At 41.5% G+C, this 20,404-nt stretch overlaps 1 protein-coding gene across 1 annotated transcript in view; it reads left to right on the top strand.

The window, feature by feature from the left end:
• The window catches only part of Cep164 (centrosomal protein 164), a 352,132-nt gene that overhangs the window by 150,812 nt on the left and 180,916 nt on the right, over positions 1–20,404 (top strand). The window contains exon 2 of the mRNA XM_068229617.1: positions 9,512–9,623. Within this exon, the coding sequence (XP_068085718.1) occupies positions 9,512–9,623 (112 nt within the window). The remainder of the gene's footprint in view (positions 1–9,511; positions 9,624–20,404) is intronic.

The following is a 20,404-nucleotide window of genomic DNA, read 5'->3' as shown; positions in this document are numbered from 1 at the left end:
ACCAAAGAAAATCGTATTCTGAGATCGGAAACATATGAAGTAGCAAACCAACTGTGCAAAGCATCATACAAAGGTTAAAAGAAGAGTATGTTCTTATAAGCAAGAAAAGAAATGGACGTCCGTAGAAACTGACCGCACGGTAAAAAAAAAAGGTTCATAGTAACCACAATTAAAAAACAACCACAGACTACATGTTCGGCAATAGTATCGCAGCTGGCTGAATATTTCCATCATGCAGTGTCACACAAAAACAGTAAGGAGGGTCCTTCACTTCCTGGGTATCGATCTAGGGTCCCAAGAAAGAAACCGCACATAACGAAAGTGAATCGACGGAAGAGACTACAATTTGCAAAGGAACATGTGGCGAAAGATAATGCGTTTTGGTCGACATCGATGTTTACAGATGAGAAATTTTTTTATACTTCCCGAAGTGATGGACGCATTTTATTGTGTAGACGCCCCAAAACAGAGCTAAATGAGCAGAACCTCGTTACCACTGTGAAGCACGGCGGGGGTGGGGTTATGGTGTGGGGCTCAGTGGTCGCTTCAGGTGTTGGGGAATTGGTATTTTTCGAGGAGACGATGGACAGATTTAAATATCTTCATATCCTGAGAGAAAATTTTCGCAAAAGCGCCGAAAAACTTGGGATTTGCAATGAGTTTTACTTCCAACACGACAATGACCCCAAACATACGGCGGAAATTATTCGTTTGTTTGTACTCTACAACACGCCGCACACACTAAAAACACCTCCCAAATCGCTGGATTCCAACCCCATCGAACATCTATGGAGAGAATTGGAGTCCAGACTAAGAAAATACCACATAACAAGTAGAGCACACTTGAAACAGTTACTACAACAAGAATGGGGGAACATTTCATCTGAACTAACATGGAAACTGATGTTCTCAATGCCCAGCAGGTTAAAAGAAATAATATACAGGAAAGGCAAACAAACGCGCTACTGATCGAGTTGGTAATATCTGTATCTTCATTGAGTTGTGAACTCTTCTGGGATACGGTATGAATACTTATGTCCAGACAAGTAGTGTCATGGAGCACGCATTTATTGTTTTGTTATGTACCGTTATTTACTTCCAGTTTATTTTGTGCTTTTTAATGTACACTACGGTACAAGGTATACGTTTGGTTTTGTAATTTTGACCTGTACTCCGTATTGGTCCAGCAATAGAGCATTTTGTATTGTATGGGTAGGGGTATGAATACTTTTGTTGTCCGTACACCTTGGAAGAAAGTGGTATTACCGACGAAAGCATTCAAAAGGAGTCGGAAAGCCCCATCTTGATAATGTTAATTTGACAGAAAAGATGCCTCGTTATCTCAGGAAGTATTCAGTTTAGAGCTTTGATATTTTTCCTACTTGTATTTACACCCTTTAAGTCAGAAACTCTATATGTGAAGTGCTTTTTATCTGGTTCAGTAGCTGTATCATGGCACAAGGTGACTCTGCAAACAATGAACTGCCTACCCAGTGCAGTTTCTGAGATACTGGGTCAAACATGTGGAAAAGTCATTTTTCAGAATATGATTTCAAAGTAAAACAGAATGTTCACTCACAGATTTACTCACAACAACTCTATCTAACCGAAACTATTGAAATGTTTGTTATGGCAGTGGCGGAAACCTCTGCGTATAACATTCAGGAATAGAACAGTGCAAACCACAGCCTTCTAGATTAAAGGGTTCCAGACATTTATATTTTCAAAAAGAAACATGTCTAAGTTGCCCAATTTGACACTTATGCATTGTTATTTTTAAATATTTCTTTAGAATGCTTCCATATGTCGTATTAAAATAAATTATACACCATTTTAATCAGCAGAGTCCAAATAATTGAATGAGGCAACATTTGGAAAAAGTCATTTTATAATTTTTTTTGGTTTCCCACTCCCCTCAAGATAGAACAAAATTTACTTAGTAAGCACAGAAACTAAAAGAAAATATTCTGGATGGACACAACAACGCAGAAAGACACTACTGAAGGGATGAAGAGATGTTGATAAGAAAAGAAGAAACTAAATAAGTTCAAACGCGCTACTTAGTCGGGTTTAACGAAATAATAATAATAATAATAATAATAATAATAATAATAATAATAATAATAATAATAATAATAATAATAATAATAATAATAATAATAATAATTTCGTGTGGTTATTGCTAGCCAGGTGCAACCCTTAAAAAGCAGAACCTCTGACGAGGGTGGACAGCGTCTGCCTTTTATAGGAATCTCCGTATTTGTATGATAGTGGATAATGTTGTGTGAATTGCTGGGATGTTGAGAACAGCACAAACGCAGCCCCCGAGTCAAGGGAATTAACTCGTTACGTTTCAAGTCCGTCTACGTGGACGGCAGTCGCACCAAGGACTGACGGCCAAGGAGTCCGACTGACAGCAGGTGTGGGATGGAGAAAGAGGAGGGTGGCATTGGCCAAACAAGTGTTCATTACCAAACAAAATTTGTTGGCAGGTAAACAAATGGACATGTAAGTCAGAAATTACTTAACAAATAATAATAATAATAATAATAATAATAATAATAATAATAATAATAATAATATAAAATGGTATATAATAATAATTATACTAGTTATATTATTATTCCGTGCGAAAATCAAAAATAATTTATTATATCCTTTCCTTTAAAATAAAACATATTCCCTTCAATAATAATAATTTCGTGTGGCTATTTCTAGCCGAGTCCAGCCCTTGTAAGGCAGACCCTCCGATGAGGGTGGGCGGCATCTGCCATGTTGTAACTGTTCGACCTCTCATCAAAACACTTGGGGAGATGAAAGTTATTATCTTGGGACACATGAATATCTAATAAACTATTTGTGGCTTGCCCGCAAATTTCCACGCAAATAGAAACAATTAACATTCCATGGTTTCCCATTTCTCTATGTAATGTTTGGGCGCCAGGGTTACAGTTTTAAACAAAACAAAACAAAATTTATATTTACTAGCATAGAGACTTATACTTAAATCACAGGGGTATGATTTTAAATAATTAACCATTAAGTATCGCTTGAGAAAGAAAATTAACGCAATAAAATGCAAATGAATTTATTATACAAAAAAATGAGATGAATCGGAAAAGTTTCCTTAAAGCGTGGAGGAATTTAGAATTTACTTTACTGAATTTACTAATTGCTTGCTTTATCTAATTGAAGCTCACCAATTGCAGCTTCCGTTGAAGTCATCTGGTTTCCGTGGTTACTCGTTCTCTTCTTCTCGATGTAGAATTTGCTCCATGGGCATCCTTCCTTCCTTCTCTGATGTAGTATGGGCTATCTGGACTAACACTCCCTAATTGCCTAGTCTTTAAATTAGACATTGGCCCTATACTTGTAAAAACTGATCAGCGTTGATCGCATGAGGAGAAAATTCAGAGATATGAATTTTTCCATATTAGTAGAAAATCTCAATCCAACTGAGCTATACAATTTATTCGGTACAGACTTGTACCAAATTCCGTAGACTTGAACTAAACATAGTTCTTCGTCCAGAATATTTACTGAAATTAACACAAGCCGTAAGCTTGTTTCGTCTCACGCAGATCCGATAACATTACCACACCTAAGTACTGTATCGAAGCGACAACACATTGTACAAAAATAACTATGTCGCGGAGCGACCACACACTGTTTCAAAAATCAAATAACGTCGTTCAAAGTAGATGTTTACAGTAGAAGTAGTAGTATCTCGCTCCACACTTGATAATATCACCGGGCTCCCCCACTCTAGGTAACAGCTCAATCTCAGATCTCTATATAACGAAACATCTGATTCGTAGATCGCATTATCATCTCCCCTTCTCTTCTTCCTTGTCGAGTCCAGTAGGCGTGGCGATGATGTACTCTGCTGGTATGCAAGCCTCGCGCGCGGGTCGCTGTTTACTGCCTTCCCCAAACCCATGAGTCACGCAAAATCCCCAGCTTCAAGAATAACCCTCCGTATACACAAATATGAGATGAGATGAAATGAAAACAACTATGTCTCAACATATTGACCGTATTTACAACATAATGAATTCCTATCCTACATAATATAATAATTTAAATAATAAAACGATATTATCATATATACAATATGATTCCAAAAAGCCTTGATTACAAATGATTGACGTTGAATAAATATTTTATTACAAATAATTGCCGATGGCGGATAAACTTGATATCAAATGATATCGCGTAAAATATTATATTAAATTAGTAGGGCTGGAGAAGCCTGGACGGTTACAATGTGTAGGTAACTGTGTGTTATTGTGGTGGATGATAGTGTTATGTGTGGTGTGTAAGTTGCAGGAATGTTGGGGACAGCACAAACACCCAGCTCCCAGGCCATTGGAATTAACCAATGAAGGTTAAAATCCCCGACCCGGCCGGGAATCGAACCCGGGACCCTCTGAACTGAAGGCCAGTACGCTGACCATTCAGCCAACGAGTCGGACTTCACTTTAATTTTAGGCTTACAGTTATATTAATATTAGGATATAGATTCTGTGACAGACTACCTGACAGGACGCAACTGTTATAGCCTGATTAATTCCCTATTTCGCTTACGGCAATAGAATAACGCCCACGGTATCCCCTGCCTGTCGTAAGAGGCGACTAAAAGGGGTCCCAGAGGTTCTGAACTTTGGAGCGTGGGTTGGCGACCACGGGGCCCTTAGCTGAGGCTTGGCATTGCTTCCACTTACTTGTACCAGGCTCCTCACTTTAATCTATCGTATCCGACCTCTCTTGGTCAACTCTTGTTCTTTTACGACCCCGACGGTATTACGTATGGAGGTCTAGGGAGTCTCATGTTCACGCCCCTCGTGACCCTTTGTCTCCCTTCGGCCGATACCTTTATTTTTCGAAGTGTCGGACCTCTTCCATTTTTCTCTCTGATTAGTGTTATATAGAGGATGGTTGCCCAGTAGTACTTGCTCTTAAAACAATAATCACCACCACCACTTACGGCAATATCCCTTTGTGGATGGGGAATGCATCCCCAGTATCTCCTACCTGTCGTAAGAATTTACTAAAAGGGGGACCAGGAGTGCGGGCTGGCTACCACGGTTCCTTTAGCAGAGTCTTCCACTTGTACCTCGCTCCTCATTTTCATCTTTCCCACTAGACTTCCTTTGGTCAATTCTTGTTCTCTTCCTATCCCGACGGTGTTAGGTTCTGTGAGGCCTTGTGAGTCAGTCATATTCACGCCCTTCGTGCCGGCACCTTAATTTTGCGAAGCGCCGGATCACTTCCATTTTCCTTCTGATTAGTGTTAATATAGATGCCTTTGCTGGCGGGACCTATTGTTTACAGTGCACTAGGTCTATGCGACCGCCATTCGAATCCTGTCCAATGCTTGTGGGATTCTTGAAATGAAAAATTCACATCACTGTGGTTCCGATCCACATAACACTGGAGGTCCCGTGACTATGATCACTATTTCAGCAGTGTCGAAAAACTACAAGCTTAGCTTTTAAATACACTCTGAGATGAAAGGCTCGTTCGTGTGGTCGCCATTACCGACGAGCCGTCTGTCCTCTCCGTTCGACCATGACCTCACCTGGAGGTCGCGGCGCGAGAGTGGACTGAGGCATGTAAAATCAATCCCCTGTCTGCCAAGTTCTCGTGCGCGATCGGGAATAGATTATGCGTCACCCTGCCTTAAAGGTGCACGTTTATCTCTTCTCAGCACAGCCAGTCAGCCGCTGGCCTTCTGTTCTGAAGATGACGGGCTCGATACCGGTTGATGTCGGTGGCATTGCGTCAGCGCACTGTGTTGTTCATTTCGAACACATCAAAATACTCTTGAGAGGCAAATTTCTGACACTCCGGCGGCTCTTAACTCTTGTTTAAATTGATGGAACATCAAACAAACAATATGATAGTGTGAAAAGTGTTAACATTCCTTCCAAAAAGAAAGGACAAGGGTGAAAAACAAGGGCAGGGAAAAGGTTTCTTCTTATTGTTTTCTCTTCTTCTTTTCCACTTGTTTAACGACGTACTGACACATCGAAGATATTAGGTCTATTCTTCTTCTTCTTCTTCTTTGTCGTTTAGGCCTACTGAAGACCACGGGGCTCGTATCTACTCTTGGGTAAAGTTGTTGCTTTCTTCTTCTTCCAATACTCCTTCATTTGCTGACTATGAGCCAGCTTTCTCTCCTCGGTCCACTTAGTTCCTGTAGTCTTCTTACTTGTAAGGGACGTTGGGAAAACTCCGTGTCGGATGGCTTGACGGAACAGTAGTCGGTCATGAGTTTGTCCCGGTGGGATATCTAGTTGTTCCATATCTGACTTAACTGACGTGATCCATTTGTTCTTAGAAGCCTTGCCTCTTCCTGTTACTGTGAATATCCTGTTGGTGAGTCTTTCGGAATCCAGACGGGCCAAGTGTCCATAAAAGGTCAGGCGCCTTTTCCTTATAGAAGTGACGATGTCCTCCTGGTGTTCATACAGTTCAGCATTATGGCGGATTCTGTAAGTGCCTCCTTCCTCTCTGATTGGTCCTAATATCCTCCTCAGGATCTTCCTCTCTTTTAACTCCAGCTTTCTGAGTGGGCCCTTCCTAGCCATTACAAGGCACTCAGAAGCATACAGAACAGATGGTTTGACTACCGAGTTGTAGTGTCTGAGCTTGAGGTTCTTGGAGAGGCACTTAGATGAATAGATACTACGACACGAGTGATAAGCCCTTTCAAACTTAGTACATCTGGCATCTATGGCTGGGTTCTCGCTCTGATTCGCAGAGATCCATTCTCCCAAGTACTTAACCGCAGGTACTTTTCGTATGGTAGCGTCTATGAGAGGAATTGTAGAAGGGGCCTCCTTGATATTGGTCATAAATTCAGTCTTCTGGATGCTGATTTTCAGACCAGTCTTAACCGCTACACAATAAAGACTCTGTAAGTTGTAGGTAGCCGCCTCTATATTGTTTGCCAGTAGAATGAGGTCATCGGCAAAGGCTAGGCACGGGACAATGAGGTTGTCTCTCTTGTACCCAAGCTTCAGTCCAGCTCCCGGTGGTAGCATAGTTCTCCATTCTCTAATGATCTTTTCCAGGACACAGTTGAAGAGAATGCAGGAGAGACCATCACCCTGTCTAACTCCTGTTCTGATTGGAAAGCTTTCAGATAGTTCACCTCTGAACCTGACCTTGGACGTCGTGTTCCTCAGAGGGTCTTCCCATCCAGACCAAGTTCCCATAGTATGGAGAAAAGGGTGTCTCTGTCCACAGAGTCATAAGCTTTCTGAAAATCTACTAGGACCACCACCCAGGGATGTCCACCTCGGCTTTTGTAACTGAGAACTGTCTTAAGATTGTGTATCTGTTCTGGACAAGATCTAGTCTTACGGAAACCAGCTTGGTATTCACCTAACTGTGAGTCTAGCTGTGTAGTGACTCTATTAAGCAGGGCTACAGAGAGGATCTTGTAGGTAATTTGTAACAAGGAAATACCTCTATAATTGTTGAGATCTGTCTTACTTCCCTTCTTGTGGAGGGGGTGAATCACGGCAGACGTCCATCCTTCGGGTAGGGACTCTGTTGTCCATATGTCCTTTATGATTTGATGGATGCTCTGCAAAGACTGGTCATCTGCATGTTTCCACATCTCGGCAACTATGCCATCTTCACCTGAAGCCTTGTTGTTCTTGAGACCAGCGATGATGTCCTTTATTTCTTCTCTCGTAGGTGGTTGAGAATTATTATTATTATTATTATTATTATTATTATTATTATTATTATTATTATTATTATTATTATTGAAAATCATCAGCCTGTTTCCAGTCACTTAACCGGGTCAGGAATGGAATGAATGAAGCCCCCTCACCTAGCGGCGAGGATAGGAAGTGTGCCGGCTGTCGAAGCCTGACGCATTCCACTGGAGCAATGATTTATGACTGACCGATGAAATGAAATTATATTGAGGAGTGTTGCTGGAATGAAAGATGACAGGGAAAACCGGAGTACCCGGAGAAAAATCTATCCCGCCTCCGCTTTGTTGAACATAAGTCTCATATGGAGTGACCGGGATTTGAACCTCTGAACCCAGCGGTGAAAACCCGTCTCGCTGCCGGTCTGAGTCAGGGAGGCTCATTATTATTATTATTATTATTATTATTATTATTATTATTATTATTATTATTATTAAGCACAATCGTATTCCAATAAAAGAGTAGTGTATTTTCTAAATTCTCGTTGAACTTTCATTTTGCATAATTCTACAGATACTTAGAACTACAGATTTCTGGATGTCCTTTATCGGGTACATGGGCAGATTAACTTCTTTTTAAGGACTGTTTCAGGTTGTTGTGCACCAGCCCTGTTCCGTCATATGCTGATATACCTCCTCCACTGCAAATTCAACAATCCAAACATACTTGACAGTACGGTCCCATAGCGTGATATCTGGTATATTATTATTATTATTATTATTATTATTATTATTATTATTATTATTATTATTATTATTATTAGGACTACACAGAGTACTTTGAGCCCTGCGTTTGCCTTCCTTTGTGTCCATATTTCTTCCTTTCTGTCTTCAAACCAAGTTGTTCTGGTCTTCTTCTTTGGTCTTTTCTTTTGGTCAACGTGTCATTTGTGAATTTTGGATCTGAAGATTACCCGGTTCTTGACATCTGCTGGTGTAATTCATGTCTTTTTCAGATTAGTTTTAGAATTCGACCATTTGTTTTGTATGTCTGGATGCATTCTTTTAATATGTCCATAGAATCTTAACCAGCATTTTCTAATGTCACTGTGAATATTTGTGTATTGTTTGATTTTCTGTCTGCCGGGCTGAGAGGCTCAGATGGTTGAAGCGCTTGCCTTCTGACCCCAATTTGGCCAGATTCGATGCTAGTTCAGTCCGATGGTATTTTGAAGGTGCTCATATACGTCAGCCTTGTCTCGGTAGATTTACTGGCACGCAAAAGAACTCCTGCGGGACAACATTCCGGCACCTCGGCGTCTCCAAAACCCGCCAAAAATGTAGTTAGTGGGACGTGAAAAGCGATAACAGTATTATATTTCCTGTCTTCCTCTGAGTTTTGGACCTAGAGTTTCTTATGATTTTGCGTTTCGTTTCCTCAGTATTTTTTAACTGTCTGCTTTCCTGTTCAGAATTAACGTTTCTGATCTGTAAATACATTCTGGTTTAATGACTGTATTGTAATTTCTTAGTTTCGTCTGCTTAGAGATAAATTTTTGTTGTAATTATTATTATTATTATTATTATTATTATTATTATTATTATTATTATTATTATTATTATTATTATTATTAATTATTACATACCCAGAGGTTTGCTGACAGAGTGTAGGTCAGAAGTGAATATGTTTACTTTCATTTTCAGCTGTTGTTCTTGCATGGAAACTTGACAACCTGGAAGAGAAAGTACAGTAAAGTGTTGCTTTATTTTTTTATGAATCTTATTAAAGTACTCTATTTGATCTGATCTTAATGTGTCTCCCTTATTTGTTTGTTACAGAGATAAAGGAGTATGCTATTAAGATAGGAATTGACCCCGTCAGCGAACCTCACCTCCTCCACTTCGCCCGAGATGGCCTCATGCAAGCTCTGCCTCCCGATTGGAAACCGTGGTAAGTATGAAGGCAATGAATTACGATAGTGTTGTTACCAAATTTCAGTTGTGCGTTGTTGCTCCACCGATTGCTTATAAGCATAAGAAGGCGATATTAAAAATAAAAACTCTGAGCCCCTCGGTCTAACTTGGTTGAATGACCGCTTGCGAATAGCATGTCCCGCTAGCACAATTACCTCATAATTAATTACTTGTTTTCATTTCTATTTTTGATTCCGAACAGTTGTTTACATAAAACGAATGATCGAATGATTAATTGATTTATGATGTGCTAATTGGGATAGAAACATCTGGGTCAGCGAGATCAACTTCAGGGAACATTGGCCGCATTATACAAATGTACAGGATGGGTGAGAAGCCACTCTACCCGTGCGAGAGACCATGCTACAATATGCCTGTAACTCTGCGCAGTGCTACAGTAGCGAACGCGTCAGTACAGCTAAGGCCAGGCTGAGTGACTCAGACGGTAGCGGCGCTGGCCTTCTGACCCCAACTTGGCTGGTTCGATCCTGGCTCAGTCTGATGGTCTTTGAAGGTGCACAAATGCGTCAACCTCGTGTCGGTAGATTTACTGGCACGTAAAAAAGAACTCCTGCGGGACTAAATTCCGGCACCTCGGCTTCTCCAAAAATCGTAAAAGTAGTTAGTGGGGCGTAAAGCCATTATTATTATTATTAGTTGTATTATTATTATTATTAGTAGTAGTAGTAGTAGTAGTAGTAGTACAACTAAGCGGACTGTTCCGTTTAGTTGCATGTAACCGTGGCAAATATCTGCAGATATTCAGCTGGTTGCTAGATTGTAGTCTACCGAGCTCGATAGCTGCAGTCGCGTAATAGCGGCCAGTATCCAGTAATCGGGAGATAGTGGGTTCGAGCCCCACTGTCGGCAGTCCTGAAGATGGTTTTCCGTGGTTTCCCATTTTCGCACCAGGCAAATGCCGGGGCTGTACCTTAATTAAGGCCAAGGCCGCTTCTTTCCACATCGTAGGCCTTTCCTATCCCTTCGTCGCCATAAGACATATGTGTCGGTGCGACATAAAGCAAATAGCAAAAAAAAGAACAAGAAGAAGAAGATTGTAGTCTGATATTCGTTTTAAAAAAATTAAAAAGTATTTGGCGGGAATGGTTCCTATTGGCTCCCAGAGAATGCTACCGTTAAAACACGCCAGTGACGAATATCTGAGTATTCTCTATGTAGATGAAAATTCCGTCAGTTCTTCCTTGTGATCGGCTAATTCTATTCTTGTCAAGTACTATTTTAAAATGTATTTATTGGCCGCATTTAGTACCACATTTGGTCAACACAGTGTAGTGGTACAAAAAATGTACAAGGTAATGAACACAAGACTAAGATAACAAGTCGCGATGTTTACACATGACACAGTAATTTATTGAAACAAAAATAATGAAAAACGTAGCAGGTTAGGATGACTCTTCAAAAATTGCCACTGCTATGAAGAAAAGGAAACCACACAGATTTCTTACCACTGTCCAGTGTAGGAAGTGCGTTGTTATGTAGTAAAAACATTGAAACTTTATATTTTAATATTTCCGTCACATAAGTACTGAATAAGGACGGAATACAGTTGTCTGTCTTGGCCTCATAAAAATATGCACGAAAAGAGGCATGTAGAGTTTATATAGCAAACTGTAGAGTGAAAGCTGTTATTGTTGGTATCTGGAACATGAAAATCTTTAAATGTATTCAAACCTGCCGTGTTATGTGGATCTGATACACACTCGCTAGACTCGATTACTCGAAATCGAAGTAGGTGTAACATTCCCCGAGTCTGATTCGTTGCCCATTCGTATTATTGTAGTTAAATGTCTTCCACTAACTCCTTTAACTGGTGAACCGGGGTCTTGTTATTGTGCATCGTTGGCTACTCATAGAGGGAGTTCTGGAGTGCGCTTGCCGCTATAGCGAGATATTCCTAAGAAAGAAAAAGTACAACACGAAAGAAAAATAATGGCCATGGTACGATGCGACAAGGAATGGCTGCGAAATGATGACCGAAAGTTCCAGAATTTAACCAAGGAAGCCAGAAAATGACATACAAAGGGCACGAGGAAAGTGTTGCATTGTGAGTGAACGCTTTAGACTGTTTCAAAATAATTTCCACTACACTCAATATACTTCTTCATACGTCGAAACCAGTCACTGAATCAATTCTGCCACTTTTCTTCGGTTACATTTTTCACACTCTTGATCCCCTGCTGCCAGAAGCTCCTCGTCGGATGCAAAACGCCGCCCTTTCAGCTTCATCTTCACTTCTGGGAAGAGTGCGAAGTCTCATGGGGCAAGATCAGGACTGTATGGAGGATGATTAAGCATAGTCAATCCTGATCTGGCAAGAAAATCCATTGTTACATTAGGACGATGTGTTGGAGCATTGTCGTGATGCAAGAGCAAAGTGTTGAGCCGTGACCTTGGGCGGAGCTGCTTGAGAGCCTGGATGACCTGAGGCAGATAAGTCTCACTGTACCACTTCGCAATAACTGTCCTTTGTGTTTCTAGCACAATCCGAGTCAGAATGCCCCATTTAGTGAAGAATACTGCAATCATCCTTTTCTTCACTGACCTTGACTTTCGCACAGTCACAGGAGTACCGTCATCTTCAAACAGCCACACCTTGTTCTGGGATTTTTTTGGGACATCGTATTAATAAAGCCAAGTTTCGTCACCTGTAACGATGCTATTGACGTTACGCAAAGTCCCATTTTCAAACTGTTTTAGCTTTTCTCGGCACCATTTCACTCGATGTCCCCTTTGTTCCTCTGAAAGTGAATGGGGTACCCAAAGGGGACAAACCTTTCTAACATTGAGATGGTCGTGTAGAATTGAATGAATGGCTGGTGCAGGGATGTGGAGGGTCTCTTCTACGTGCCGATATGTCAACCGCCTCTCTTGCTGCAAAATTTTCCTCACAGCTTCAATGTTTTTCTCAGTCACTGATTCAGACGGTCACCCAGAACGAGGATCGTCTTCAATCCCAAAATTTCCCCTCTGGAACTCTTTGTGCCAGCGGAAAATTGTTGTCCGATGTGGACAGTCTTTCCCCAGCACAGGAGTCATTTCCTCCAGGCCCTGGTCAACAGTTAATCCACGAGCAAAATTGTAGCGGATAATAGCGCCATATTCACCTTTAGACCAAAACTGACATCTTAACTTGCTTTCATTCCCACTGCTTGGTGACAACTGGTGTGAAGGTCGCGCCTTGCTGTCTTCTAGACCGGTTTTCACCCCTCTTTTCATCCCTCACCATAACAGGGGTGTCCAGCCAATCATTTTTGCGTATTGCAAAACTTCCCTAGTGCCCTTTGTAGAGCTGCCAAAAGAAACCTGCTGGACCAGTTTGAAGAGGAGGGAGGATGACCCAAGTTGTGGGGCAGGCTTGTTTCTTCGTGTTATTCATGTTCAAAACAACATTAGTACTGGAATAACAAAGTGAATACTTCCTGCGAATAGGTGCCTTTACGGTCTCAGGAAACGTCTAAAGTCCGGACGAGAATTAAGACAAGAATGTATAAAGTTTTAGTGAGACCAGTACTGTCATATGCTTCTGAGACTTAGGTATTGTCAAATTGTGATGAAAGACAGCTGAATGTATTTAAATGGAAAATATTAAGGTACATTTATGGGCCGGTTTTGGATGTGAAGATACAGTTTTGAAATTTATGAATGATTTAATGAACCAAGTGCCGTTAGAGCAGATTGGCCAGGAATATCTTCAATACCATGCCAAAAGGACTTGGGAAATTTAGGAAGACCTAAGCTGAATTGGGAAGAATGTATAAGGCAAGACCCTGGGAGTTCGAAATTGGAAGAGCCGGAGAGAAATGGCTATAACTTTTGAAGAAGGCTAGCGCCGACAAGGGGCTGTCGAGTTGTTGTTCTCCTCCTCCTCCTCCTCCTCCTCCTCCTCCTCCTCCTCCTCCTCCTCCTCCTCCTCCTCCTCCTCTTCCACATTGCTGTTCTTCCCTATCTTGCTTTTGTTCATCCTATTTAATGCCATGTTGGAAGGTGACCTTGCCTAGGTACCGTATTTAATATTGCAGCTGTGTTTTGCAGACATCCTGATTTGCTTAGCTCTGTGTTTTGGTTATGTAGATAACGTATACATGTCATTAGAACAAACCGCCGTGTCCTAGTGGTGAACAGAGTAGCGTTCAGCCCATTTGGTCGCAGTTCGATTGCCGGTTCTTTTATGGCATGCGAAGTTATCCTCAGTTGTATAGGCAAGAGGTATGGCTGCTTCTGACTGTTTTCTAATTGAAGTATGCCCACTTCAGTACTGTTAGTGTGCGTTCCACACCCTTTCAATTAGCCAGTCTCTCCCTCCGTACGCTGGTTCTGTGTCAAGTGGGAATGTTCGCATCTGTCAGTGGATGTGACAATGCGTCTCTGTTCTCACCGTCCGTCATGTCACCTTGGTCTGGAAGGAATTTAGTCCCGGATGGGCGTACAACTTAGGGTGCCATTAGCCGAAGGCGACTAGTTGCGCCACTAGTTGCCAGAGGTTAATAAAGGCCAAGGCAGCTTCCTTCCCATCCCTAGGCCTTTCCTATCCCATCATCGCCATAAGACCTATCTGTGTCGGTGCGACGTAAAGCAAATATCAAAAAAGGGGGGAAAAAAGTTGCCAGATGATTTAGGTACCGGGCGATCGACTCCGCAACTTGTGAACAATTGCTCAATTCACGCCGGAGAATAGTCACTGGAGAGAGAATGGTGGCCTATGATGAACTTCTCCTTGCTCTTCTATTAAGAATGAAAAGCCGTAGGGTTAGGAAAGTGTGAAAATATCCTATGTCTGTTTCTCGACTGAAGAGAGGATTATATTATACATCGGTTAACGATCTACAGTAAGTGCGTGCCACAGTAAACTTAACTGTCGTCACACATCGAAATCCTCGTTTTAGTAATTGATTGGCTACATTATATAACGGGAAACTACAAAACACTACACATGTGCTTCCCAGAAGGAGAAAAATTGGTCCCCACACTGGGGTAAGTCATGCCTTAGTCGTTACTTGTTTCTCATAACTCTTTTATAATTATGCGTAATTTTGAAAAAAAAATTGAATCCATGACAAATTATTTTAGTTAATACTTAGTAACTGAATCATTAACTCCTCTGATTAGGTCGACGTCGGGAAGGGCATCCAGACGTAAAACTAGCTGCTAAAATTCATCTCGCTTCATACCCGACCCGTAGAGAAACGGGACATATATTAGTTAGTGATAGTTTCATAGTTGTTGCGCGCTAAGTAATTCTTCCTAACGAAATGTTAAGTATTCTCTCTTATAAAATACTAAGAAAACTTTGTGCCAGTAATATTTAAAAATTTTCTACATAAAACTGTCTACAAAAAGTTTATTTGCTCTTCAATTTACCCAATCCATCTGAGCTATGGTTCAGCTATAATTCACTAATATAGCAAGACAGAGAAACAATGTTACAAATTTAAATGATATATCATTTTTATGAATATTACACACTTCTACGCTGAGTAGTAAAAGTAGTATAATAATCACCTACAACACTCTTCTCGCTCAGGGGTTTTTCTTCGAATTCTGGAATGAAGTTCTTTTAAACCCTCTTCCAAAAATTCAGTTTTGTACTTTGTTTAAGCTTCAGTGCCGGAATCTCAAATGACTAGTTTTCTTTCAACTTCACAAATTAATTATCCAGTATTTATTAAACTTTTTGTTTACAATCTGCTTTACGTTGCACCGTCACAGATAGGTCTTATAACGACGACTGGATAGGAAAGGGCTGGGAGTGGGAAGGAAGTGACCGTGGCCTTAATTAAGGTACAGCCCCCGCAGCATTTACCTGGTGTGAAAATGGGAAACCGCAGAAAACCATCTTCAGGGCTGCCGACAGTGTGGTTCGTATTCACTATCTCCCGAATGCAAGCTGATAGCTAAGTGACCCAAAGCGCTCAGCCAATTGCTCGGTCAGTATTCGACTTTAAACATTGTTTTTTCACCCCCTTAATTTGTTATAGTTTATTTGTTGTTTCCATATTCATTACAAGAACTGTCACAATATGGTTTCTTTATTTTGCGTATGGAAAGGAAAACATGCTTATGAGATAAAGGTAAAAAATTAACTTTATACATATTTACTTAGTAACTTCAATTACAAGCTACTGTGAATAAGACGCATGGCAATTCACAGCCCAATATGCAAAGCACTGAGGAAGTCTGTCCAGTTTCCACGATAGGCTCGTAAGTTGCATTCACGCACAGTATGTTGGAATGTCTGAGCAGGGGCACCACGATCACACTGGGAGGATGCTATCTTTCTCCGCTTGAACAGGGAGTAGGCACAGACTCATGTCGAGAATGGATCCTATTTCATTGTACTCCACGTTTTTCTTGAAAGTTCAGCCCCCGGGGAACTAAAATCTTTCATGATGCTGAATAGTGGCCAGTGCTGAGGGTCACTTTTTGATGTCCAATCTTCCTTCCACTGTGCAATGGGGCAGAAACTGCTTGCAGATAGCATCTGGGCACACCGAATCGGTGGAGATCTTGATTTAAGCCGATTTATTTCAACGGCAGGAATGTCATCACGAATAGGCAGCATGGAGTTCCTTATAATTTTATTATATTCCCTTATAAGCGCCTGTGTCCTGCGAAAGGAAGGTGGCATGATATTACTGAGCACAAGAAGCCAGTAGGAGGGTGTGGATCTTATTAAACCTGAGAGATCATTCTCATTGTGTTATTCAGCTGGGTGTTGACAAGCTTCACATGACTACTGTTGAGCCAAACAATATTCCGCTGCACAGAAGTCTAGACTCAGTGCAGAACACCTCAAGGTTGTGGCAGAGGCACCCTAAGTTATTCCACACAGTCTCTGTAAGATGTTGTTACGGCTCTTTATTTTCGCTGCAGTGTTTGAAAGGTGCTGCTTAAAGGAGAGTGTCCGGTCAAGCACTACACCCTTATACTTAGGAAACCTGTTATGTCTGAGAACTTTTCCTTCGAAAGGTATTTGGAGAGTACATTGGCATTTTGTGATTTAAGTGGAAGCAAGACTCTTCAGTTTTGCTTGCGCTCCGTTGAAGTCTCCACTTTTTAAAGTAGTTCCCAAGGATGGCTAGGTCTTTGGTGAGTACTTTCTCCTTTTCCTTAATGCTGCTATATCTCGTGGTCAACGCTATGTCATCGGCGTAGCAGAATTTCTTAGATACAGTTTGAGGCAAGTCAGATATGTAGAGGTTAAAGAGGAGGGGAGCCAGTACCGATCCTTGTGGTTCCTAAAACAACTTGCAAGAGTCTATACCCTGAAGTAATTTATACAGCCCTCTAAGACAACGGCAGACGTTTTCAGCTGTAGTTGGAAGCCTGAATCAATATATGTTGTGAGGGAAAGAACTTGGTCGCAGCAGCTGCGGTTATGCCTGAAGCCCGCTTGCTCTACAGGAATGTATCTATGGTAGAACTGATCTTGTTGTAAATAAGTCTTTCAAGGAGTTTTTAGCAGCTGCTGGTGTTTAGATTTCCCGGGCTTGAAGACGGCGAGAATTTTTGTCTTCTTGAAATGTTTTGGAAGGATACCGGTTTGCAATATATGTGTGAAGAAGCAAGCTAACCATCCCCTAGTATTTTGTCCTGCATTTATAAGGAACTCAGGGTGTATGCCATCAAAGCTAGGAGCCTTGTCAGCTTTCAATAGACTTTATTGCGTCGTTGACTTCTTCTAAAGTGAAATTCTCTGAGTACGAAGATGATGGAGATGAAGATTAGAGTATTTTCATATTTTTTCACTAACCTAGTATGATACTTGACCTCTGTAGCCCTAGAAGTTGACATAATATGACTCTTAATCTTACTTGGTAAGATCTCAGAGTACTCATTGGTTACTGATGAACTGCCTCTTTTCTCAGTTTTCTCAGGAGGCTCCAAGCTTTTCTGCTTGAATAACAGAAATCCAGCCCTTCAACTGTCTCAGCCACTTCTGTTTCCGTGAGTGTCCAAACTACTTAACAGCTCCTCACCAGTTTCATGGTCACCTTTTTCTAGGACTTCATTATAGAGGGCATCACTTTCCTCATTCCACCCAGGAACATAATCTTTACTGTAACCCCTTGGAATATACTTTTTGGCTATTGATTGTAACAAGGCCCACAAATCTCTTATAGTTACTGCTACTTGCAGGGATTAAGATCTTCAGCCCATGCAACAAGAGCACTACCACATTCATTTTTTTAATACTTCCAACTTTCGTGATGACTGTTGAAGTCTCCAGCGTAGATGGCAGGATGATTAAAAGCTAGCAGAACTAGGGAAGGCCAGGGGATCATTGGTGGTTTGTAGATATTAACTACCGGTAAGTCTTGGAGTCTTACCACAACTGTATGGATGCTATTATCTGCATTACAAGAGAGAAGCTCCACATGATCCAGATTTTTACGAGCATATGTTGCTACTCCATACACACTGTTATAGGTCGCTCCAATTACATCAGTCATAAATTCTACCTCTCTTCTTGAGTTCCTCCTCACTGGCTACATGAGTTTCCTGGAGGAATACAGAGTCAGTGTTGTTATCCCAGAGCATTCAGCAGAGATATTCACATTTACATCGCCTGATGCCTTCAACATTAAGTTGGGAGATTTTGATGCCATTTCCCAGTTTCTTTGTCTTGGGGTTCTGAAAAGAGCCATTGGAAACAGTAGATTGAATTGGTGGAATCTGCATGTTTAAATTTGCCGGGAGATCTTATAAAGATAGTCCGGAGCCAAATGCTGACGTTCAGTTTAGTATTGGAGATATCAAATACCTATCCAGGGGCATGACGAATCCGCTTCACCTCCACCACAATATGGTAATGCAAATGAACGAGTAAAACATTCACTCTACCACAGTATGACACCAACAAGCTAATAAAATATATGGGTGGAGAGCACAAGCTCGTATGCGCGCGCAGGTACGTGGGGCGACTAGTGGCGCGGCTAAGAGATTACATTTACTGCAATGCCCTATCACGCATTTGAGCAACTATCGAGTCGCCAGAGCAGTTGTCGGCGCGGATGACGGGCCGCAACTAGTCGCTCAGTTGCTTCACTAGTCGCCCAAGGCTAATATATCCCATTACCGGGCGAGTTGGCCGTGCGTGTAGAGGCGCGCGGCTGTGAGCTTGCATCCGGGAGATAGTAGGTTCGAATCCCACTATCGGCAGCCCTGAAAATGGTTTTCCGTGGTTTCCCATTTTCACACCAGGCAAATGCTGGGGCTGTACCTTACTTAAGGCCACGGCCGCTTCCTTCCAACTCCTAGGCCTTTCCTATCCCATCGTCGCCATAAGACCTATCTGTGTCGGTGCGACGTAAAGCCCCTAGCAAAAAAAAAAAAAAATATATATATATCCCATTTGATTCAATGGTTCGCGGCTCGCCTGAACAACTAGTTGCGCCACTAGTCGCCCTCGGCCAATAGCGGCCTAATTTTTACAGGGTTTACTCTAAAGTTAGGCCATGACTAATCCCGATTTTCAGATTGCCGCTATCCCTAAAATTAGTGTTTGGCGCTTGATGTAAACTGATTTACCGTAATGTGAAACAAGCATGGTACATAGAAACAGAAGATACTTTAAGATGGAACAATACCATAATGCTGTCCGGCTCCGTGGCTAAATGGTTAGCGGGTTCGATTCTCGGCAGGGTCTGGCATTTTAACCATCATTGGTTAATTTCGCTGGCACGGGGGCTGAGTGTATGTGTCGTCTTCATAACCATTTCATCCTCATCAGGACGCGCAGGTCGTCTACAGGTGTCAATCAAAAGACCTGCACCTGGCGAGCTGAACATGTCCTCCTCCTGGCACTAAAAGCCATACGTCATTTCATTGACCATAATGCTTACATTTAAACATAAATACAGAAAACAGCTTGAAAACATAATTGCAGGTATTCTGTTTATACGCAGTCTTCTACGACAGCACCTTTTATCTGTATAATAAAACACTCCAGAGTACTTCTTTTAATCCTGTCCTTACATGTGTGTCCTGCAGCTCCCACATGTGAATGGATGAAAACCATGACGGTATAAGTGACATTAAAAAAATTGACTTAAGTGCAGGATGTAACTCCGGGAGGATGTATTCTTTCACCAGCAACGAGATACAAGTGATAGCGGTAATATTCTGCGCTCTAGTGGTGGGTGGTATAATTACAAATAGCATGCTTTATATGAGTGTTAAGATATGTAAATGCCTTTTTCTCTGAATGATCAAAAAACTACTTATACCGTTGTGGTTTTCATCCATTCATGTGTTCTGTTGAATTTAAATCCGAACTTGGACATGGCAATACTTTTATCTTCGTCTTTTGCACTTGATCTGTTACACATTTGCGTTGATGGTTGGGATCATTATCATGTTTAAACCCCATTATCGAAGTATATTTTTTCTAGCATATGATAGCATATGCTTATCCAAAATATCCTCGTACTCAGGACCCTTCATTATACCATCGATGCGCATTAATGGACCTACTCCCTAAGCAGAGAAGCATCCCCAGACCATGACCTCCTCGCTTGTTTTATAGTAGGAACCTGGTAGAGTAGTTGGTATTTTTTTTTAGGGTGACGAACATACTGAACTCGATCAGATGGCATCGTATTAAATTTGCTTTTGTCGTCCCATAACACCCTAGACCACTCCTATGTCCAGTTACAGTGCTGTTCTACAAAGGCAAGTCTCTTCTTTCTGTTGCGTGCACTTATGAAGGGTTTCTTACAAGGGCAGTGAGCTAACAAA

Source organism: Anabrus simplex, chromosome 11 (assembly GCF_040414725.1).
Source record: "Anabrus simplex isolate iqAnaSimp1 chromosome 11, ASM4041472v1, whole genome shotgun sequence".
Taxonomy (NCBI): Eukaryota; Metazoa; Arthropoda; class Insecta; order Orthoptera; family Tettigoniidae; genus Anabrus; species Anabrus simplex.
The sequence above is the reverse complement of the archived record's forward strand: the minus strand, read 5'-3'. Positions and strand labels throughout refer to the sequence as shown.